Source organism: Oncorhynchus mykiss, chromosome 19 (assembly GCF_013265735.2).
Source record: "Oncorhynchus mykiss isolate Arlee chromosome 19, USDA_OmykA_1.1, whole genome shotgun sequence".
Taxonomy (NCBI): domain Eukaryota; kingdom Metazoa; phylum Chordata; class Actinopteri; order Salmoniformes; family Salmonidae; genus Oncorhynchus; species Oncorhynchus mykiss.
This window is the reverse complement of record NC_048583.1, coordinates 44,979,770-45,005,343: the sequence shown is the minus strand read 5'-3', so window position 1 is coordinate 45,005,343 and position 25,574 is coordinate 44,979,770. Positions and strand designations below refer to the sequence as shown.

Below are 25,574 nucleotides of genomic sequence, written 5' to 3'. Positions count from 1 at the left end.
TGTTTTCAATGAGGAGACTCTGTTAGATAGCAAATGTTCAGTTTTTCCTGAAAGATTATTTGTTTAGGAGAAATCGATGCGTTTGGTGCGTCACGTTTGGCTACCAAAAAAACCCGAAAATCCAGTCATCAAAACGCCGAACTTTTTTCCAAATTAACTCCATAATATCGACTGAAACATGGCAAACGTTGTTTAGAACCAATCCTCAAGGTGTTTTTCACATATCTCTTCGATGATATATCATTCGTGGAAGTGTGCTTTCTCTCCTGAATCCCAGGAGAAAATGCCCGCACCTGAAGATTACGCACCAATTTAGACAAAGGACACCGGGCGGACCCCTGGAAAATGTAGTCTCTTATGGCCAATCTTCCAATGATATGCCTACAAATACGTCACAATGCTGTAGACATCTTGAAGAAACGACAGAAAGGGCAGGCTCGTTCGTGGTGCATTCACAGCCATATAAGGAGACAATGGAAAACAGAGCTTCAGAAATTCTGCTCATTTCCTGTTTGAAGTTTAATCTTGGTTTCGCCTGTAGCATGAGTTCTGTGGCACTCACAGATGATATCTTTGCAGTTTTGGAAACGTCAGACTGTTTTCTTTCCAAAGCTGTCAAATATATGCATAGTCGAGCATCTTTTCGTGACAAAATATTGCGCTTAAAACGGGCACGTTTTTTTATCCAATAATGAAATAGCGCCCCCATAGACTCAACTGATTAACAACAGGCTAAGCTGCGTTTTGCTATATTGCACTTGTGATTTCATGAAAATTAAATATTTTTAGTAATTTAATTTGAATTTGGCGCTGTGCAATTCAGCGGATGTTGACAAATGATCCCGCTAACGAGATGGGTGCGTCAAGAAGTTAATGACCTCCAACCTAAGTGTCTGTAATCTTCCGACTTCAACTGTATGTGATAGTTGGCTTCTAAACATGTTGGACAAAGTGGGTTTGGTGTCAGTATGTATTAGTTTGGTATCAGAATGATATTTTATTTTCTGACAGACGCTGACTTGATGGCTGACCTTTGTCCGTTTGCAATAAGTTTAAAAAGTGATGAACCATCACCAAATTGACAGACTGAAATCAACACCTATGAGCGATGGAGAGGCACCACTATCATTGCCCACTATCATTGCAGTATATTAGAGCATGTTACATTCGTGATGGTAAATGCCCATTGTAAGACATTGCAGTACATTTCACATGTTTTTAATGATGGATTTACCATCACCAAATGGATGTTGTAATGAATGTCGTCGGGAGAAGGAGAAGAGGACCAAGGTGCAGCGTGGTAAGTATTCATCTTGCGTTTAATAAATACGAACACTTGAACAAAATCAACAAACGAACAGTTCTGCAAGGTGCAATACACAAAACACAAAACAGAAAACAACTACCCACAAACACAGGTGGGAACAGGCTACCTAAGTATGGTTCTCAATCAGAGACGATTGACAGCTGCCTCTGATTGGGAACCATACCAGGCCAAACACATAGAAATACAACACACAGAACAAAACATAGAAATGAAAAACATAGAATGCCCACCCCAACTCACACCCTGACCAAACCAAAATAGAGACATAAAAAAGGAACTAAGGTCAGGACGTGACAGATGTGCTGAAATCAATACCAATGAGCGATGGAGAGGAACCACTATCACTGACCGGCAATCCCGAGTTCAAAGGGCCAGTCAATTGGACATTTCTGCAGTAAATTAGAGCATGTCAAATTTGTGATGGTAAATGCCCATTGTAAGACATTGCAGCCGTGCACCTTGTTACCTGAACAGTTCACTAGTAGCACATTTGAAAATGTTTTTTAAAGCCTTTAGGGGGGTACAAGGGGTCCATGGCCGGGTAGGGAGCACACCCCACCAGTGCCCAACCAATAGAGGGGCGCCCCTGGTCATTTTGGAAGTTTTTCAAAAATCTTTTAAGTCCCACTTCTCTCTCATTGAACCAAATTCTTACTTCCCATGATTTCCTATGATCAACATGACAAATAGACCTTCTAGGTTGATTCAGGGCTTAACATAGTGACATATATAATTTGGTCAGTATAAATACCAATTGGGCATTTCTTATGCCATTTGGACATGGTTTACTGACTTTTGGGTTCGGAAGCCGACTTCCTATGATCATATATGGCAAATGGACATAACATCCTGATTTGGTACTTTCAATACTTATGCATGGCATTTGGACATTTCTTATGCCGGTTCCCCTCTCTCCACTGATTTGGTACTTTCAATACTTATGCATGGCATTTGGATATTTCTTATGCCGGTTCCCCTCTCTCCACTGGGATTCTCTGCCTCTAACCCTATTACAGGGGCTGAGTCACTGGCTTACTGGGGCTCTTCCATGCCGTCCCGGTCCAGATTTTGCAGCACTTACAGAACATCAGCTATCTGGATTTGGGTTTCGGAAAAGTAGGGGAGGCTTGGGAAAGTTGCTGTGAGGAGTGGAGAGCTGTTGACCGGGGTAGGGGTAGCCAGGTGGAAAGCATGGCCAGCCATAGAAAAATGCTTATTGAAATTCTCGATTATTGTAGATGTATCGTGGTGACATTGTTTCCTAGCCTCAGTGCAGTGGGCAGCTGGGAGGAGGTGCTTTTATTCTCCATGGACTTTACATTGTCCCAGAACTTTTTCGAGTTTGTGCTACATGATGCCTTTGCTTTCCTAACTGCCTGTGTATATTGGTCCCTAACTTTCCGGAAAAGTTGGATATCGTGGGGGCTATTCAATGATAATGCAGTACGCCACAGGATGTTTTTGTGCTGGTCAAGGGCAGTCAAGTCTGGAGTGAACCAAGGGCTATATCTGTTCTTAGTTCTAAACTTTTAAGATGGTGAGGAAAGCACTTTTAAAGAATAACCAGGCATCCTCTACTGACAGGATGAGGCTAATATCCTTCCAGGATACCCGGGCCAGGTCGATTAGAAGGGCCTGCTCGCTGAAGTGTTTTAGGGAGCGTTTGACAGTGATGAGGGGTGGTCGTTTGACAGCAGACCCATTATCCTGGTTGAAGACAGCAGAGGTGTATTTAGAGACAGGTTGGTCAGGATGATATCTATATCTTGAGAGACTTATTTCTGGAAAGTTGGATTTTTAAAAGTAGGAGCTCTAATTGTTTGGGCACAGACCTGGATAGCATGACAGATCTCTGCAGACTATCTCTGCAGTAAATTGCAATTCCATGATTACATTGTGCATGTGCTTTTGTACAGTAATACATATTCAGTGCACAAATTATACAACATTTACATTTACAAATACAACGTAATAAAACATACAATATTTATAAGCAATTTAAGAAAAGCTATCACATTCCTCAACAAGGAGGTCCTCCATCAACAACCTGAACTGCCCTAGAAGTAACAGAACATCTATGTGCAGAGAGCTCCCCATTTGGCGCAAACTGGATAAATCAACATTGTTTCAACATTTTTCAATGTTATTTGTCAAAGTATTTTAATGTGGAATCTATGTGGAAAAAAACATTGTATTTGAAAAAAGTCATCTATTGTTTTGAGGGTGAAATTTCATCCACGGGCTTGTATAATCCTTGTCTAAAATATGTTGAATATGTACCTTTGAAACAATGTCAGAACTTCAACATAAAAAAAATGGTCTGGGCAGCACGTCCTATTGGAGAATTGATCTATCTACAGCTATCCCATTCGTCTCCCACCCAGGGTTTTGACCAGGCACAGTCCTGCTTAGCTTTGATATTTGACACGGACTATTACCAATGTGCTATTCAGAGAATGATTTTTAGAAATATCCCATTAATTGATACACTGTTGCTATCAAAGTCATTCCAAATGATAGGTTTAACAGAGAAAATTAAATGTAGTCTAACCATATATCATCAATAATGCTACTTAGGCCTATATAGCATTTGGGAAGCTATTCTTTAAACACTAGGGATAGGCGTCCCGTCAACTGGGTAGTTGTAAATCATGCAGCGCTGTGTGTCACGATCACAGATTTTAGAGAAACAACAACTGTCTGTACATATACGTGTCTTATATAGGCTGAAAGCTTAAATTCTTGTTAATATAACTGCACTGTCCAATTTACAGTAGCTATTACTGCAAAATAATGCAATGCTATTGTTTGAGGAGAGCTCCTAACAACAAAACACTTTTTTTCACCGCGATAGGTTTGATAAATTCACCTCTGAAGGTGAAATGTGTACGTACAGTCAACCAGTTAAAGTACATTCGTATTTTTTCCTCAGAGATTAAAGAACGTAACTAGACTTCACTATATCATTAGGAGTGTAGCATATCCTATAGGACACCAAATTTGTTCAGAGAGCGACGCCTTCATGGTGCGCCGATGACACGGGCGGTCTTCACTTGATTGACTGTAACTTTGTCAAATAAGCACCAATTGGGGTCAAACTAAGCTAGCTAGATGGCCAAGAGCTGGGATTTATGGGAGTATATGGAAACTGTCACGCCCTGACCTTAGAGATCCTTTTTATGTCTCTAATTTGGTTTGGTCAGGGCGTGAGTTGGGGTGGGCATTCTATGTTCTTTTTTCTATGTTTTTGTATTTCTTGGTTTTTGGCCGGGTATGGTTCTCAATCAGGGAGAGCTGTCTATCATTGTCTCTGATTGGGAACCATACTTAGGTAGCTCTTGCCCACATGGGTTTTGTGGGTAGTTGTTTTCTGTATTTCTGTGTTTCCTGACAGAACTGTTCGTTTTCCTCTTTGTTATTTTTGGTTCTAGTGTTCTGATTTTAATAAAATATCATGAACACGTCTCACGCTGCGCTTTGGGATAGTCATTCACAGGAAGAGGATCGTTACAGAAACTCCGTATCTGTCGCAAAATTTGACTGCTAACCTTGTGCGACAGCAAGCCTTTTCCTTTTGGAGAGTTATGAAGTTATAAAAACTGGGTGTTTTGCAAATGTTGAACTTACAATATGGTTCCTAATACTGGAAAAGCTAAATCAAAGTCCAAGTATACAGATTTATACAGATACTATATTCTTGCAGAAAAATGTAATGTAAATGTGTCCTTCATGATTTGCCCATACTAGCTTACTCATTCTTCAATTATCAGTCTGAAACTTTGCACATACACTGCTGCCCTCTTGTGGACACCATCGGAATTACAACCCGAGTGATGGATATATTTGGGACCTTTCTGTTGCATTTCAAAGATGGTGGTAGAAAGAAAATACAAAAAAAAGTTTATTTTTTTCTTTGTATTTTGTTCTACCGGATCTATTGTGTTATAATCTTCTACATTCAATTCACATTTCCAGAAACTTCGAAGTGTTTCCTTTCAAATGGTACCAATAATATGCATATCCTTGCTTATGTTTGGGTAAATCTTTTTTGGCAAACATTTTTAAAAAGCGGACTATCCCTTAATACAGCCCAGGATTCAACTAAAACTAGACAATACCTACAGGCCTAGAGTTTCAAACTTTGGTTGATTTCAAATGGAATCTGCAAGGTAATTATAAATATGTTGGATTCACATCTTCACCTCAACCAAAACATTTAAAAAAAGTTAAAGAATTGGACTAAATCAAATCAAACTGTATTTAAAGTCCATTTAATGTTTGATTTGATTTAGTCCTATTCTTTAACTTTTTAAAAAACAATTTGGTTGAGATGGAGATGTGAATCCAACATATTAATTATTCATTTGTAGACAAACTGTAGACTAAGTCAGTGGCATAGATGGAACTATCCAAGCAGAAGATCTCTCACTTTTTGAGTGGGTGAAAATAGGTTGGAATCTCATTGATCAACGTCCACCAAATATTACCCAATTTTCCACGTTGAAATGACGTGTTGTGCCCAGTGGGTCTGCAGATTACTCCATACACGGACACAAAAAAACTGAATACAGATTTAAATTATTCTGTTGAGATCAACGGGGCATCTAGAGTAAGCCATCCATGTGATCGGGTCTGAGGTGGTAGCCAGGACCACAAAGCTACGTTTCAATGATTGTTGGGATTTACTTCAAGCATTAATTTGTTTTATTATATCCTCTACGTAGCAAGGCATTAAACGTAAACTCATTTTGCACTCATTATAATGTCAACTGGAACAATATCCTGACTCCTGCACAGTGCTTATGGCTATGTCATAAGATAGATTTTCAAATGAAGGGAAACACATTTTGGGTTAACCAGAAAAACCAATGGAACGTCACAGACCATCTCTGGAATATATTAGACTGAATTAGAATGCAAATTAGAACTCTTTCCATTTTGGATTGAACACAACTAAATTCTTTGCATGCTATGAAGTGTTCTGATGACAGACTGACATTCTCTAATAAATGGTGGATAAGTTAAAGGAAGGATCATGCTTATTAAACTGACAGGCAGAAGGTGATGATTTCCACTCTGGGTCCAAAAGTGACAGCCAGATAATCTTTGGGAAAGAAAGTCCCTGTTTATCTGAATGGGACCAATACTTCCAGCAATATTCTAAGACCATGGCAAACTGTTGTGGAGACTTGAAGTGTATGTTTGATATTTTCAACCTCATAACAACACTTGTTATATTTATAGGCATTTTTAGAATGTCACCTTTCATTCAATGTTTCAGACAGTTTGGTGTCTTTACTTCATGGGAAAGTTCACTCATTGTCCACTTTAGACGTGTATTTTCCTTCGATTTGACATGTACTTTCCTTTTTGTTCAACAAAACTTTTTGTTGAACGTACTAAAGCTATGCGGCGGTGCTTCACTTTGGTTAACTCTGGTATTCAGGAGTGTCTCCGTTGGAAAGACTGAACCTCCCAGGCTTTCTGAAGCCAAAGCTCAGACACAATGTTCCACTGTATTTCCAGGGATGGCACTTGACAGTAGAACATTTACTTTACGTATTACATCTGTCTGCTCAATCTCTCCGACGGCTTCTGTCTACAGTCACTATGGTTACTACTTCATCTAATAAACAGTCTTTTTAACATGCCTCTCAGGACTCTGGCAGAGGGAATGAGATTCTTTACAGCACAGAGCTGTAGCTGGTGGCAGAGTGGAGGGAGGGCCCGAGCTGAAGAACCCAAGCTGAAAAAAACGTTGGTTGGTGTGAGTTTTGTCTTCCTGTCCGAAATACAATTCAGCAGGTCTGGGTCCTTGGGCTAGGGGGAATAGCTACTCTCTGTATCCTTGCATGCGCCCCCCCCCCCCCCCCCCCCCCCCCACCCACACCCGATCCAAGTTCCCCATAGTGTCAGAGCAGAGAAAGACTATAGCAGTACAGAACGTCTACAGCCTGCTCTGAATTAACCCATGTGAAAACAAGCCTCCCTCAGAGTTCACCCACAGTGCTCATTCATGCAGGCTCCGGACCAGCTTGGGGAGGGTTACACACACCACTGGCTGTGGGAAAGGTGTACAAAGGGGAAAGGAAAAATAGTGGAGGGGAAACACAACTGTCTATACAGATACAATGCATTCGGAAGGTATTCAGAGCCCTTGACCTTATCCACAATTTGTTACATTAGATCCTTATTCTAAAATGGATTAAATGTGTTTTTCCCTCATCAAGCTACACACAATAAAAAAATGCAAATGTTTTACAAATTAAAAAAATGAAATATTACATTTGCATGTATTCAGACCATTTACTCAGTACTTTGTTGAAGCACTTTGAGTCTTCTTAGGTATGATAACCCATGTATTTGAGGAGTTTCTCCCATCCTTCTCTACAGATCCTCTCAAGCTCTGGCAGGTTAGATGGGGAGATGTTGGATCGGGTTCAAGTCCGAGCTCTGGCTGGGCCACTCAAGGACATTCAGAGACTGCGTCCTGAAGCCACTCCTGCGTTGTCTTGGCTGTGTGCTTAGGGTCATTGTCCTGTGGGAAGGTCATCCTTCACCCCAGTCTGAGCGCTCTGGAACAGGTTTTCAAGGATCTCTCTGTACTTTGTGCTGTTCATCTTCCCCTCTATCCTGACTAGTCTCAGAGTAACTACTGTTGAAAAACATCCCCACAGCACGATGCTGCCCGCAACATGATGCATGCTTCACAGTAGGGATGGCGCCAGGTTTCCTCCAGACTTGACGCTTGGCATTCAGGCCAAAGAATCCAATCTTGGTTTCATCATACCAGAGAAGCTTGTTTCGCGTGGTCTGAGAGTCTTTTAGGTGCCTTTTGGCAAACTCCAATCGGGCTGTCATGTGCCTTTTACTTAAGAGTGGGTTCTGTCCACTTTACCATAAAGGCCTGATTTGTGGAGTGCTACAGAAATGGTTGTCCTTCTGGAAAGCTCTCCCATCTCCACAGAGAAGCTCTGGAGCTCTGTAAGACTGATCATTGGGTTATTGGTCACCATCCTGACCAAGGCCCTTCTAACCCGATTGCTCAGTTTGGCCGGGCGGCCAGCTCTAGGAAGAATCTTGGTGGTTCAAAACTTTTTACTTTTAAGAATGATGGAGGCCACTGTGTTCTTGGGGACATGCAATTGTGCAAACATTGGTAGCCATCCCCTGATCTGAGCCTCTGATCTGAGCTCCTGTCTCGGAGCTCTACTGACATTTCCTTCAACCTCATGACTTGTTTTTTTGCTCTGACATGCACTGTCAACTATGGGACATTTAATAGACAGATGTGTGCCTTTCCAACGCATGTCCAATCAATTGAATTTACCACAGTACTCAAATGAAGTTGTAGAAACACCTCATGGATGATCAATGGAAACAGGATGCACCCGAGCTCAATTTCGAGTCTCATAGTAAAGGGTCTCAATACCTACGTAAATAATGTTTTTCCGGTTTTAATCTGTAATAGATTTGCAAACTTTCTAAAAACCTATTTTTGCTTTGTCATTATGGTGTATTGTGTGTAGATTGATGAGGATTTATTTTTAATTAATCCATTTTAGAATAAGGCTGTGAAGTAAAAAAAGATCTGGAGAAAGGGAAGGGGTCTGAATACTTTTCAAAAGGGAAAGGGGGCTACCTAGTCAGTTGCACACCTAGTGAGCTGCACAACTGAATGCATTCAACTGAAATGTGTCTTCTGCATTTAGCCCAACCCCTCTGAATCAGAATCTTTCAAGCTGCCTTAATCAACATCCACGTCATCAGCGCCCAGGTGTTAACTGCCTTGCTCAGGGGCAGAACAACAGATATTTACAGTACCTTGTCAGCTCGGGGATTCGATCCAGCAACCTTTCATTTACTGGCCCGACACTCCTACCCGCCAAGCACTGTAGACAGGTGTGTGCCTTTCCAAAGCATGTCCAATCCATTGAATTCACCACAGGTGGACTCCAATCAAGTTGAAGAAACATCTCAAGGATGATTAAAAGAAACATGGTGCACCTGCATTTTGAGACTCATAGCAAAGGGTCTGAACATTTGTTTTCTTTTTGCAAATATTTCTAAAAACCTGTTTTCACTTTGTCATTATGGGCTATTGTGTGTAGATCGATGAGGATTTTTCCCCCCTTTAATCCATTGTAGAATAAGGCTGTAAAGTTAAAAAAAATGTGGAAAAAGTCAAGGGGTCTGAATACTTTCCGAATGCACCGTATAATAACTTCATTTGAGCAAGTTTGCTACATTAGGTAAATCATCCTGGAACAACAGGAAATGGAAACTATTATGTGGATTATAATTTGTCCTTTTTTTCTAGAGTTTATATCTTTTTCGTCAAGTTTGACATTTTAAAGTGGAAATTACAAACTTTAGAAGCCTTTTTATACCTTGAATACACATCTACATTTCCTGCTGTGCAGAAAAATTCTCAGCAACGAAAGAGTGATCAAATTAAGATCCTACATCTGTAACAACTTGTATGTGAAATGTAGATATTTATTTATGTCTATCAGTATTTTGTAGCTGTAAGGAGGTGAGAAGAATCACTATGGCCTACAGAGTTACAGTAGTAGTTACGGAGAAGAAATAGAAGACGTCCAAGGGTTGTCTAATTCTCATATATACTCGAAACATTTTCCTAGAGTAATTTCCTGTGTAAACGTGACATATCTGTCTTACATCAGAGCAAATATACTGTGTTCCTATCCTTGTCTTTCAAGAAATGTTTTATGTTTTACATCCACTTTTATATATACAATACATTTGAGGTTTCAGAGCGAGATATACAGTATAGCTACATTCAAAGTTATCTTTTGGATGGCATTGAGATGGATGGCAGATGCAGTAGATGGCACTCTCTTGAAATACCAGCTCTCACAGTCTCACATCAGAATTAGACGTTCATCCATGTTTCTCAAACGTCAAATTTAGAAATAGTTTCAAATGTCAAATTTCTAAGAAATATCTCAAGGATGATTAAAAGAAACATGAGCTCAATTTTGAGACTCATAGCAAAGGGTCTGAATATTTGTTTAGGCATTAACTACGAAATTATAAAGTAAAGGTTAAGATCAGGCATAAACTAAAAATTCTTAAAAAGGTTAGGCATGGATGGTTAATGGTTAAGGTAAGTGTTAAGGTTTGGGATAGGCTTAAAACGAATGTATCAAAAACACATTTCTATCACTGGATTCGAACATGATTCCAGCCAGAGGCAGATGCTTATACTCTTCCCATAACACCCTAGCACAGGGCTGCCAAACCCTTTTCCTGGATATCTACCGTCCTGTGGGTTTTCAGTCCAACCCTAATTTAACACACCTGATTCTACTAATTAGCTGTGCAACAAGACCTTAACTAGCTGAACCTGATATGCTAAATTAGGGTTGGACTGAAAACCTAAAGAACAGTAGATCTCCAGGAAAAGGGTTGAGCAGCCCTGCCCTAGCAAATCTGCACTCACTTTTCCCCCTAGTGGCCGGTTTCCACGTCATTTCTCAACGTCCTCAGACAGGGACGGACGTCGAATACTGACTTGTATCATGGGTGACCTGGCTTCTCCTGAATCAGAGTGTGTGGGTTAAATAGGGATTACAGCCCAAGTACAGAGTGCCCTGGGTGAAATATTGATGAGTGGGGCCTGTGGCTGGGGTTGTGACTGCATGTGCCCTACCAGACCCAGGGTGTTGGGGTCTGGAGGCAGAGCATGTGTGCTGCTAACACCCAAGGTCCGCATCAATCTTTCATGGCAACACACAGCCTTGACATCATGATCTATTATTATCTCTTTGACCTCGCTGCATTGTCTTGTTCATAGCATTTGTGCTCTCCTAAGACTGAGATACGCCACAGACAGGGCTGAGAAGGAGTATAGGATTTATTGCATGGAGCTCAGGCACTATGGATATCATACACTACATGTTTATGACCCAACCAGAACATAATACATCATAATACAATGGAATTATGTAAGTGCACCAAAACTTCTGAAAATGTATAATTGTTATTACAGTATGTACTTATGCAGATACAAACACCATGAATACATATCTGAATGGGTCAGAGGATGTATCATTCTTCAGATATCTCAACATGGGCAACACAACACATGATTTCTCCACATCACTGCAACAACCAAGCACTTGCAGTAAAATCCATTCATGACCACCAGTTTATATGCCAATTTGGGGTGGCCAAACTAAATACCCTCATATATAACAAAAGATACTTAAGATGTATTACAAACTGTGACTTTGGGCTGCCACATCATAGTAATTTAAATTCTTACATATCACTTGTGTAGCAATCTGCACACATCTAAGTTATTTTTGTATTAATTTATCTTGTAGATTAAATTCTACTTTGACATAATACTTTGATGGAGTGAAATTGTTCATAAAACTCAAATATCATGTGTTTCCAATTTTTACGAGAATTTAGAAGGTATGTTTTGTAACATGAATTGCTACAACATCTATTTTCCTAAATTTGGAGGGATAACATATTTTGATTCCAAATGTCAGGAATTTCAATAAAATTATAGAAATACAAAACATGATTCAGTTATCTGTCACAAAAAGTGATTTATACAATCAACAATCAGATTAGCTAATGATAATAATAATAGTAAAATATGAATATAAATCTTATGGTTGGTACCTACAGTATTAAAGCATAAACATTCACTGTTGTGTACATGCCTTTTATATTACATTGGATTACTGCACTCCATTAATGGGTGCTCTGTTTGAAAACACAAAGAACAAGATTTTATGCCCCAGTAAGTAATTCTCCTCTGAGCTTGGCAGAGATCTTGTAGTTCAGGGGCTTCAATGTTAACCCATAGGAGCAGTCTAAGGAGAGGTCCTGACTTGGATTATTTTCAAATGTGCACTGGTGAATCAAAATAGCAGAAAATAAAAAGACCTCCACTTTGGCTATCTGGTCACCGATACATCGCCTCTTTCCTGCTGAGAATATCATCACACTGCTGGTCAGATCCTTGTCAAGGGCACCATTTTCATCTAGAAACCGTGAAGGGTCAAAGAGATGTGGGTCCTTCCACTGTAAAGGGTCGTGGTTGACAGACCACTGGTTGATGAAGACCACTGTGTCTTTGGGGATGTGGAAGCCTTCGATGGTAACATCTGAGGTGGTGGAGTGTGGGATGGTGAGGGGTACAAAGCTGGTGTAGCGCATGGTCTCATAGATAACGGCATCTAGGTAAGCCAGGTTGGCTTTGTCCTCAATACAGGGCAGCCTGTCACGGCCTACCACTTTGTCAATCTGCTCCTGCAGTCTGGTTTGGATGTTGGGGTATTTCACCAATAAAAGGAGCATCCAATGAAGGCAAGTGGACACAGTATCCAGTCCTGCACCAATCAGATCAGACACTGTCCCTTCTGTGTGGGCCTCCGTCAACCCGGTATCACTGTCCGCCTTGTCAATGACCCCAATAATGGCATCACTCATGTCCCGGGTCACTTCAGGGTCAAATGTCTCCCTGTGCTCCACAACCTTGTCTCTCACAAAGGTGAAAAACTCTTTATTGAGGTCTTTGAAGCTCTGGTAGACCCTGCGGACAGGATTTGGGAAATACTGAAGCCAGGGCATGACATCCACCAAGCTGCCAGCCCCCACCGTCTCTCCAAACTTGTCCACGCTGCCCAGAAGGGTTCTAAACTCAATGTCATCATGTCCATAACGTTTTCCAAAGCACAGGGCACAGATTACATTGGCAGCAGCTACTGTCAGTTCATGAGCAGGGTTGAAAAACTGTCCCTCAGCATTGAGTTTGAGGAAAGCTTCAATGAGCTCAGTGGCCTCTGCCACAACGTGCTGTTCAAATGCTTTTTTGGTCTGGCTGTTGGCAGAGGAGAAAGCTCTAATGGTGGTCTGAGCGATCTTCCGGTGCGTCCTCCACTGTTTGCTGTAGTTAGTGAATGTCATGCTGTTACCACCAGACACTGACTGAAAAGACACAAAGTTGGGTCTGCCTGCAAACTCTGTGCTGTGTTGAACCAATGCTTCTCGTATTGATGCATCTCCATTAAGCACCACTATGTTGTTGCAGCCCAGTCTTATCTGATACACGTTGCCGTACTTCTTTGCCAGCTTGGAGAAGGTGATATGAGGCATCTGCCCCAGCTGCATGGCATTGCCCACCACCGGCCAGGCAAAAGGTCCTGGTAGCCTTCTCTTGAGTCTGAGATTCCTGACCCACAGACAGGCTTCCAGACAGAAGAGGAAAACCAAGGAGGCGACCAGCGCTGGCTGGACCTGTCCACTCCACTCCCTGATGATGCTGCTGCCTTTCACCTCAAAGTCTGTTTCCAGCAGTGCCATGGTTCTAAGATATTCTATTTCTGTTGTTCAATTCTTCAAATTTTGAGAGATTACACTTTTTCTTTGTTGAACGTTATTCCTGGTAACCGTATAATTCAAATGGATCCTCCTCTCACCTCAATTCCCCCAAAAATACAAAAATAAGTAGTCTTTTTTAAAGTATGGTCTGTCCTACATTATGATCTGAAAATGTAGGAAATGAATCGAGACAATGAAGAAGGTTTTCAGCACCTCTTACACTACAGTCTCTGTCTCCTCCTCCTCCTCCTCCGTGCTGGCTTGTGAACAGGCTCGATCAGGTTGAGTGGTTAGCAGTGGTGCATTTGGTGTCCGTCTTCAGATGACCACATTAGAGGAATGAAGATTTCAGCTTTGACACTCCCTTATATATCTTCTTAGTGGGTGGGAGGGGTCAGGGACTCAGGTTTTTTATTATCTCTCCCCTCCCATTGTGACCACAGAGCAGGCATTAAAACTCCTATTCATTTCTTTTAGCACCATGTCGCTCATTCCAGCTGAGTGTCAGTTCTTTCTTATACCTAACACTCAACCCATGGTAAGACAAGGAGGAAAGCAGCAAGCAGTCAGGCCTGCCAGCCAAGGGCTAAAACAGAAAGAGTTTAGATTTAGCAGGCCAGAGGACCTGAAAGATTGGGCTGCACTACCTTTAAACACAATACAGGTACCACAGGGGATCATTTTAGATGGTTTCTATAAATGGTGTAGTAGTTAGGGTTCCAGATTTCAGTCACAAAGACCACCGCAGCTAAACTCACCCCAACTAAACTCACTGGACACTGATTGGTCCTGTTATATTCTGGATTGTGGAAATCGCTTGATTACCTCTCTAAGGCGGCAGGAAACTTGGCGGTTAAGCACGATGGCAAGTAACCAAAAGATCAATGGTTTGAATCCCTGAGCTGATTAGGTAAACTATCTATTGATGTGCCATTGAGCAAGGCACATAACCCTAATTGTGCTGGATAAAACCGTCTGCTAAATTACTAGAACATATGTAGGATTTTTTCCTGACAGAAATACAGCAAAATAAAATAAATAAATAAATCAAAAGTCTCAGTGAAGTACCCAGGCTAAGGGAGGACTGCTTGTAACTTTTAAATATTCGGTTGAGCTTTCTTCTGTGGATTATAAACCAATGTATGCATTTTTAATTACATCATTTTTTGATCTGTTATTTTCAGAGCATGTTCTGTTAACTCTAAACACCACTAGGAATAGAATCCAACATATGACTATGAAAGCTCTGGGTTTTGCATCTGGACACAGAACAGAAACGAACAATACACTAGTATATGTTTTATAAAAGTCTACATTTACAAGAGCTTTTGTTAGCATAAGGGTCCTTTTATATTTATAAACTAAATAATATAACTCTTAGGCTTGAGGCTTTATCAAAATAGTTCAAAAGTTATTTCAAAACAGGGACCTCTGACAATTACACTAGTAATAAAGCTATGGAGATAAACAAATAACTTTTAGAAAGTAGACCTACTGGGGGTTCAATGCTGTTCAGCAGGAATTCATCTACTATGGAATTCTGTGCTCTGATGGTGATGCTTGCTGCAAGGAGAGATTCCTCTGTTATATGATGTATTGTTGCCAAACCAGATCACAATTCAAATACATTTGATGTGTTTTAACAGTTTTGATGAGATCAAACATGCAGGACTGGTGTAGACTAGCTGTAAAACATAATGATTGTAACCAGTGATAAACACTTGTTGACAGTTGTATTATAATTGATTAAGTATTGTATTATACAATGTACCTTAGAGTGTGAATCCCCATAATAATTGTTACTTTGTCATTTTTTATGCACCACCTCATTCATGTTCATTCCGCTGTACATGGAGTGTGTTACTACAAAGAACAACACATGGAGAGGAGAATGCAATCCTTCCGGTGATGAGGTATTTTTAATGAGTTAATCAATGACAAACGAGAGAGAAGCAGAATCAGTCACTATCAGCCCCTGATTGATTTAAACATTGCTTTATTAATTCCAGATGTAGCTTATTTTTCAATTATATAAAACAAACAAACAAAACAACATATTTTCAATCATTAATCCCTGCATGGACATTCAACACATGTTGTAGTTGAGTTTCTTGGTTTGAGAGAGGCAGATATTCTGAACGATATTTAATACATTTCTGAAAACATGTTCTTTGACAAAGGTGACATTACATCTACAGATTTCAGAGCCTTGAGGTTTAAACATGCATGCATTTTTGAAAAGTAGTAATATTGTATTTAGTGTCAGTTGGTTTGGATATGAAGGGATGGGTTGTGTAGCTGGAGTGCCTGTTCAGTAAAGTAGATTTCTGAGAAGATCAATAGGGTCCGTGTTTAGAATTGGTCCTGTCCCAACTGCTCATCAGCATTATCAGTACCATACTTCTAGACTCCAGTAGAAACCCACCTCACCATTGAAACACCTCCAAATATTGTTGGAGACACTGAGCGTGAAGTTGCACAGAGGCAACAGTACTGTTAACGCTGAATTGTCTTCACACGGTAGGCTATGGAAAATACATATCGTGATTTTCCTTTAGCAGTTCGTCAGCATCTGTCAACAGTATTCAATGTGCTCATATGCATGGTGTACAGTAGATAGTGGATTTGATTATAATACTTAACAAATATTGTTCATACCTGAAATATATATATAAAAAAAAAATTGTGACAGCTTTATGTGAAAAAGATAAATACATTGAAACATCACCATGTTAATAACAGACATCCACAAAGTCCTCAAGGCAACAAACTGTGGTCCTTCAGGTGTGACTACAACATTCACAAACACTCACAGGCATATTACACTGTGATATAACCTTCCATTGACTGTTGAGGAATATTCTAGTTTCCTGCACATATTTTCATATGTTCACATGCTGAATACTGTATATGATGTACGCTCAAAACTCAAAATGTATATGAAACAAAAGTATACTTAATTAAAGAAAATGATCAAGTACATAGTTTGAGAACCTGTTCAAATTGATTGACCCCATGACCCCTGGCCCCCAACACAGGAGAAAAAGCTATACCTAGCAAACTTTCCATCACTGTAATCATACTTTCAATCCTGTATCAACAACAATGCAACATATTAAATTGTGATCAGATATTAATTAAATACTAAATATGAAATATTACACTCAACAACAACATTCAGTGCATGTTTACTAATACTCACTGTAAAATATCATTGCTTGGCAAACTTGTAGTTTCTGCTGGCCTTGAGTCACAATATTGGGATGAGATTTTTATGCAGGTGACACCAGACCGAGCAGCTTCCCCCTGAGCTTGGTTGTGATGGTGTAGTACAGGGGCTTCAGTGCGAGCCCATAGGAACAACCAAGGGTCAGGGTCTCTGAGGGGTTGCTCTCAAAGGTACACTGGTGAAGCAAGATGGCTGTAAATAAAAAGATTTCCACTTTGGCAATCTGGTCGCCAATACATCGCCTCTTACCAGTGGAGAAGATCATGACGCTGTTAGTTAGGTCCTTGTCAAGAGCACCGCTTTCATCTAGGAAACGTGAAGGGTCAAAGAGATGTGGGTCCTTCCACTGTAAAGGGTCGTGGTTGACAGACCACTGGTTGATGAAGACCACTGTGTCTTTGGGGATGTGGAAGCCTTCGATGGTAACATCTGAGGTGGTGGAATGGGGGATGGTGAGGGGTACAAAGCTGGTGTAGCGCATGGTCTCATAGATAACGGCATCTAGGTAAGCCAGGTTGGCTTTGTCCTCAATACAGGGCAGCCTGTCATGGCCTACCACTTTGTCAATCTGCTCCTGCAGTTTGGTTTGGATGATGGGGTATTTGATCAAAAGCAGGAGAATCCATTGTAAAATGGTTGACATTGTGTCTTGGCCGGCTCCAATAAGGTCTGTGACTGTTCCTTCTGTGAAGTCTTTGGTCAGTCCACTGTCCTTTCCGTGCTCAATCACATTAATGATAGCATCACTTATGTCCCGGGTCACATCAGGGTTGAAGGTTTCTCTGTGCTGCACCACTTTGTCTTTCACAAAGGTAAAAAACTCCTCATTTATGTGTTTGAAATTCTGGTAGACGCTGCGGACAGGATTTGGGAAATTCTGAAGCCAGGGCATGACATCCACCAAGCTGCCAGCCCCCACCGTCTCTCCAAACTTGTCCATTCTGCCTAGGAGAGTTCTAAACTCAATATCATCATGGCCATAACGTTTTCCAAAGCACAGGGCACAGATTACATTGGCAGCAGCGACTGTAAATTCATGAGCGGGATTAAAATATCGTCCATCTGCACTCATTCTCAGAAATACCTGCACAAGATCCATAGATTCTCCTAAAACGTGCTGCTCAAATGCTTTCTTGGTCTGGCTGTTTGCTGAGGAGAAAGCTCTAATGGTAGATTGTGCAATTCTCCGGTGCATTTTCCACTGTTTGCTGTAGTTAGTGAATGTCATGCTCCTGCCTCCTGAAATCATCCGAAAAGACACAAAGTCAGGTCTGCCTGCAAACTCTGTGCTGTGCTGAACCAAGGCTTCTCGTATTGCTGTGTCTCCATTAAGCACCACTATGTTGTTGCAGCCCAGTCTTATCTGATACACGTTGCCGTACTTCTTTGCCAGCTTGGAGAAGGTGATATGAGGCATCTGCCCCAGCTGCATGGCATTGCCCACCACCGGCCAGGCAAAAGGTCCTGGCAGCCTTCTCTTGAGTCTGAGATTCCTGACCCACAGACAGGCTTCCAGACAGAAGAGGAAAACTAAGGAGGCGACCAGCGCTGGCTGGACCTGTCCACTCCACTCCGTGATGATGCTGCTGCTGCCCTTCACCTCAAACTCTGTGTCCAGCAGTGCCATGGTTCTAGATGATTTATTACCTATTCCTGGAGACAGATATTGTGAATAGAAAAGAACAGTACAAAAAAGTTCCACTTTTTTCAGCACTCTCAGTCAGTTTTAGTCCAGCTTACTTTTCAAAGGTGATTTTGTGATATTCAATTTCAATGAATCCATCTAATATAAAACTAGTTCACTTAGTTTAAAGTCCAAAGTGTCCTGCTGAGACCATGTTGACAGTCTCAGTACTTCTTGGGAAATTATCTCAGATTAAGCTTGGTGAGTTATGGTGAAGTTGTTCTCTAGTCACACTTTTCAGCAAGATGTAAGACCTTAGTGACTAGTTTTGCTTCAGCACGGTGTCTTATATGTTTGCAGTCTGTGGGCAGGGCTCAGCATTATTTTCATACTCCTCCCATTGTGATAGCCCTGCAGACCCCACTATATATGATCTTTCTGCTGTTGGACCTCGACGCGCGCCGCGCACTAGGAAACAGAGCGCGCAAGAGCAACCGCTGTCCCCGGAGGTGAGCTCCAGTAACTAGTGACAAGTTTAGGAGGAAAGTGACGATTATTTTACAAACTCGAATAGTGACAGACGATCCCATTTTAAATTGTTATACTTACTTATACTTAGAAAACTCAATGGCGCAGTTTGGTACAGAAAAGCGTATAGCGGTTTGTTTATCATATAGTCGATAACGTATGGTTTGCTTTTGAGCGCGTCTGCATGGACATTCTATTCTCTCCATAATTAGCCTAACTGAAACTCTGTTTAGTCTCTCTCATAAAATTATGAATGTTCTCATGGTGCCATGTATCCTAATACATGTATTTAAAAAGCATGGGTTTTCATTAAGTTTGACTACTTTTCAGGTACTGTGCAACGCGTTGTTGCATATTGCGTTCTTTTAGTGCTGCATATAGCAAGTTGTATATCTTTGTGATAGTATTTTCAATCACTCAACTATCTCGTGTTTCAAATCGAACTCTGAAGGTCAGTGAAAGTTGCGTATGAGCCTACCGGAGTCCGAAGGTTTCCATAATATTGCGCAGAAGATGAAACAAATAATATTTGTAATAATACAATTATGTTAGATCTTCCATCATTGTCTGAATTTCCTTTCTTGAATAGCCTAAATTACATTTAGCTTATTGAACTAGGGATGGGTAACTATCAGAAGTGTTTAAATTAAATTAACCCCCATCTTGATAAGTGGCTCTTACACACCTGTCTAGTGATATAAAATTAAAATAACCCATAGTTCACATGGATGCAACTAAAATAATTATCCAAGTGTGGATTGAAATATTGTTTATAGACTATATATAGACTGTTTATTTTGCCATTATGAAGAACTTCCTGCCTGTGTAAAACTATCAGGTTATTTAAAAATGATAAATACAATGTTGCATTTGCAATACAGGTAAATAGACTAACTTGCCTTACATAAGTATGCTTATACAAACACCTCTAAACATAAAGCCCGAAATCTTATCAGAGAAAATCCATGAAAAATTCATATTCATATTTTCAGCAGATCTCATGCTACAGCATTTCTTCAAGCCTTTACAAAGCATAAAAGTGGCTGTAGTTCTGCGTGAGAGCCATGTTTCAGATATGAGCCAGCAACCTGGTCTCAGAGCCTTTCATATTATTCTGTACATAATCCGAGACACTCCATTTAGTATGGTATGTTATGTTTCGTATATTTGCATAGGACAGATGGTTACTTAAGGCAAAAACCAAAAGGTTGAGAGTTTGAATCTTTAGCATTTTAGATAATTAGCAACTTTTCAACTACTTACTGTTTTCTAGCTACTTTGAAACAAAATCCCCTGCCCTTAATCTTAACCCTTTTAGCTAACCCTTCCCCTAACCCTAACCTTAAGCCTTTTAGCTAACCCTTACCCTAAACCTAAAGTCTAGCAACCCCAAAGTTTGCGGGTTTGAATTTAATCACAGACAACTTTAGCATTTTAGCTAATTAGCAACTTTTCAACTACTTACTACTTTTTAGCTACTTTGCAACTACTTCCCCTTCTCCTAACCTCAACCGTAACACTTTTAGTTAACCCTTCCCCTAACCCTACTTTAACTCCTACTCTTAACCCTAACCTTAACCCTAACCCTGGGCTACCGAGTGGGGCAGTGGTCTAAGGCACGGCATCTCAGTGCAAGTGGCATCACCACAGTCCATGATTCAAATCCAGGCTGTATCAGATCCAGTTGTGATTGGGAATCCCATAGGGTGGCGCACAATTGGTCCGGGGTAGGCGTTCTTAATGTGTTCTTAACTGGCTTGCCTAGTTAAATATTTTCTTGTATAAACTTAACCCCTAGCCTAGCTAATGTTAACCAGCTAGCTAATGTTAGCCACCTAGCTAGAATTTGTAACATATCATATGTTTTGCAAATTTGTAACATACATGGGCAAGAAAAAGTATGTGAACCCTTTGGAATTATCTGGATTTCTGCATCAATTGGTCATAAAATTTGATCTGATCTTCATCTAACTTAAATTAATAACACACAAACAATTATATGTTTTCATGTCTTTATTGAACGCACCATGTAAACATTCACAGTGCAGGGTGGGAAAAGTATGTGAACTTTTGGATTTAATAACAGGTTGACTCTCCTTTGGCAGCAATAAACCCAACCAAACATTTTCCGTAGTTGCGAATCAGACCTGTACAACGGCCAAGAGGAATTTTGGACCATTCATCTTTACAAAACTGTTTCAGTTCAGCAATATTTTTAGGATGTCTGGTGTGAACCGCTCTCGAGGTCATGTCACAGCATTTTAAATCAGGTTGCAAAGCAGCCCCAAACCATGATGCTCCCTCCATCATACTTTACAGTTGGGCTGAGGTTTTGATGTAGGTGTGCTGTGCCTTTTTTTCTCAACACAAAGTGTTGTGTGTTTCTTCCAAACAAATCAACTTTATTTTCATCTGTCCACAGAACATTTTGCCAGAAGTGCTGTGGAACATCCAAGGGACTATTTTGCGAACTTCAGACTTGCAGCAATGTTTTTTTGGACAGCAGTGGCTTCTTCCGTGGTGTCCTCCCATGAACACCATTCTTGTTTAGTGTTTTACGTATCGTAGACTCGTCAACAGAGATGTTAACATGTTCCAGAGATTTCTGTAAGTCTTTAGCTGACACTCCAGGATTCTTCTTACCTCATTGAGCATTCTTCACTGTGCTCTTGCAGTCATCTTTGCAGGACAGCCACTCCTAGGGAGAGTAGCAACAGTGCTGAACTTTCTCCATTTATAGACAATGTGTCTTACCGTGGACTGATGAACATTAAGGCTTTTAGAGATACTTTTATAACCCTTTCCAGCTTTATGCAAGTCAACAATTCTTAATCTTAGGTCTTCTGAAATCTATTTTGTTTGAGGCATGGTTCATATCAGGCAATGCTTCTTGTGAATAGCAAACTCAAATTTTGTGAGTGTTTTTTATAGGGCAGGACAGCTCAAACCAACATCTTCAATCTCGTCTCATTGATTGGACTCCAATTAGCTTTTGGAAAAGTCATTAGCCTAGGGGATCACATACTTTTCCCAACCTACACTGTGAATATTGAAATTATCTATTCAATTCAGACAAGAAAAATAAAATAATTTGTATTTTATTAGTTTAAGCACACTGTTTGTCTATTGATGTAGTTTGTCTATTGACTTAGTTGAAGATCAGATCAAACTGTATGACTAATTTATGCAGAAATACAGGTCATTCCAAAGGGTTCACATACTTTTTTCTTGCCAATGTATAATATGAATTGTAATTAGTACCATATCATAGGAAATGGGTGATGAACAACCACAAATGAATACATACCATACGAAACTTAACATATCATGCGAAATGGAGTGTCTTGGAATTACGTACAGAATAATACGAAATGCTCTGAGACCAGCTTAGAGCCATCCAATGGCAGCTTTCTTTATATAATTTCACAATACACCTCAGGTGCCCTCTGGGTGCTCTCTGAAGTGGCTCTTGAGTGCCAAAGAGTTAGGAGGAAACTTTTCAGGAGATCAAAAGGGTTGAATGACATTCTGATCCCTCGAAAGGTGCAGGTGGAAGGTGACACTAAAGATGTCGGTTTTGGTACCTGAAATACAGTATATCATGCTTTCATGCCTGGTAGCACACATCATGGTCAACCTGAGCACTGTCCTTGGCATGCATTACAAAGTACAGTTTATTCTTTATTGAAATCAAAGTTGAATTTTAGTTCCAGAGGCAAACCCCCCCCCCCCCCCCCCCCCCCTCAGTGTCAAAGAAGATATTTTGTGTTTCTAGTTCTCTCACCAACTGTGAAGTTTATTTTTGCAGGTAGCTAATGACCCTAATTGAAGGCACTAACATTTTCTAAATGTGAGGCAGTAAGTTAGGGGGACAGAGACTTCAGTAATACTCCAGCACAGTCACTCATTATTGGGGCATGAGGAAACGGGAAAGGGGGAGGGGGAATTCTCGTTATGGGTGTTACAGATTTTTTTTCTATGTTTTGGTCTAGATTATTTAATCATTGCATAGCCTATTTTCATAGCTGAGGTTAAATAATAGTAATTAAAGACATGCTCCGACTACTAAGTATTTTTAAACCTCCCACTTTGGGCTGGATGTGTCAATGTGTAGTTCATACATGCATAATCTATTACCTCACATAGCCAGTTTGAAAGCCACTGTTTTCTGGAAGCTGTGTGATGGCATTTCCCATACATTAACCGTCACGTGGGCCAGCCCCCTAGCAATTCAAGTTTCAGCCAATGAGCTTCAGCCCCTCGGCATTTGAGTGACCGCCAGCAAAACGCACACACAGTAGAGCGAGAGAGCCAGCAATGACGTGGTGCACATATCTGCACATTTGTGAAGTAGTACGCAATATCCTGGGAGCCCTTTTGGCTCCTGAGCACTACTGGCTAAAAAGTATACAAAAGTACCGGAGAATATCTTTAAGAGATCAATCTGCCAAGCCTTTCTTGAGTTGATTCAAATATTATTTGAGCTGAGTTTTTATTTAAAAAGTCCTCATTACATGCAGGGTTGGGTAGGTTACTTTCAAAATGTTACTAGTTGCCTGTCCAGAATTGTAATCAGTAACGTAACTTTTGGATCACCCAAGATCAGTAACATAATCTGATTACTTTCCCCTTGGGAGGCATTAGAAGACAAAAAGGATCCATCAAACACATTTGGTGTGTCATCATAGTGGTCTCTGACTTGTAGACAGACTCGCTCAGGTGGAACAAACTTAAACTTTCCCCTTTTTTCAATGGTGAATTGAATGTCATTGGGAAAACATGGTGAAAAATTATATATATTTTTTTAGCAATCATCCTTTCTGAATTGAGCAATCTTTACATTAAACATTGACATAAGCCAAAATATGTATTATTATTCTAAGGTATGACTGTACAGTAATGTACAGTAACTGTACAGTAATGTTGAAAGTGGGAAGAAAGGATGCTTTCAACATAAAAAATGTTAAAACTACATAAATAACAACAGAAAAGGTTTTAAGGGTAAAAAAACCTTTGTGTTTTTTTTTATTGTCTTGTTCCTCTGAGACTTGAAATGGAATACAGGTAAAATCACGAAATGTAGAGCATTGCTCAAACGTCAGAAGGTACATTAAACATGCTCTGCATGTGTATGTTTTACTACTAGGTTTAATTGGTTGTGTCTTTTAATTGGTTGAGAGAAATGTGAAAAGACATAATTATTCCATAGTTTGGATACAATTGAAGCCACAATCTGTAATTCTGCATATTATACCTGAGGTAAAGTTTTGTTTGACCCTCTGTACTTCAAAATGAAATTGGTCTCCCTTTTCTGTTTTTGATAGTTATCCAACTTCATTACTATGTCTAGAAGCTGTTCACTTCCCTCTCCCTGTTTTGTCAGCAGAAATGTGGTGTTTCTGAAAACACGAAAGCATCCAGCATGATTCCTCGGTTAACCAGACACAGCAATGTCAAATCAAATCAAATTGTATTGGTCACATACACATATTTAGCAGATGTTATTACGGGTGTAGGGAAATGCTTGTGATCCTAGCTCGAACAGTGTAGTAGTATCTAACAGTTCACAACAATACACACTAATCTAAAAGTAAAAGAATGGAATTAAGAAACATATAAATATTAGATGGAGCAATGTCGGAGTGGCATTGACTAAACTACAGTAGAACAGATACAGTCTATACATAGGAGATTAGTAAAGCAGTATGTCAACATTATTTAAACATTATTAAAGTGACTAGTGTTCCATTATTAAAGTGGCCAGTGATTCCAATTCTATGTACAGTGGGGCAAAAAAGTATTTAGTCAGCCACCAATTGTGCAAGTTCTCCCACTTAAAAAGATGAAAGAGACCTATAATTTTCATCATAGGTACACTTCAACTATGACAGACAAAATGAGAAAAAAAATCCAGAAAATCACATTGTAGGATTTTTAATGAATTTATTTACAAATTATGGTGGAAAATAAGTATTTGGTCAATAACAAAAGTTTATCTCAATACTTTGTTATATACCCTTTGTTGGCAATGACAGAGGTCAAACATTTTCTGTAAGTCTTCACAAGGTTTTCATTTTTTCCAAAAATATTATTTGTGTAGACGAAATAGCTCCGTTGTGTTCATCACGTTTGGTTAAGAAAAATACTGGAAAATACAGTCACTTACAACGCCAACATTTTTTCCAAATTAGCTCCATAATATCGACAGAAACATGGCAAACGTTGTTTGGAATCAATCCTCAAGGTGTTTTTCACATATCTATTCGATAATCTATCAGTGGTGGCAGCTGGCTTCTCAACAGAAGCAAACGGAAAAATACTGCAGCTGGAGATTACGCAGTAATTGCAACGGAGGACACCAAGCGACCACCTGGTAGATGTAGTCTCTTATGGTCAATCTTCCAATGATATGCCTACAAATACGTCACAATGCTGTAGACACCTTGGGGAAAACGTGGAAAACGTAAGCTGACTCCTAGCTCCTTCACAGCCATATAAGG

The 25,574-nt window shown here is 40.1% G+C and overlaps 2 protein-coding genes across 2 annotated transcripts; both read right to left on the bottom strand.

Moving 5' to 3' along the window:
• Window positions 1–11,386: 11,386 nt before the first annotated feature.
• Window positions 11,387–13,876, bottom strand: cyp1c2 (cytochrome P450 family 1 subfamily C polypeptide 2). Its single transcript, NM_001185032.1, is given in 1 exon segment — window positions 11,387–13,876. A coding segment is annotated over 1 exon segment (1,575 nt). The 5' UTR covers window positions 13,676–13,876; the 3' UTR covers window positions 11,387–12,100.
• A 3,076-nt stretch (window positions 13,877–16,952) lies between these two features.
• Window positions 16,953–18,672, bottom strand: cyp1c1 (cytochrome P450 family 1 subfamily C polypeptide 1). Its single transcript, NM_001185031.1, is given in 1 exon segment — window positions 16,953–18,672. A coding segment is annotated over 1 exon segment (1,584 nt). The 5' UTR covers window positions 18,550–18,672; the 3' UTR covers window positions 16,953–16,965.
• Between the last annotated feature and the right edge of the window lie 6,902 nt (window positions 18,673–25,574).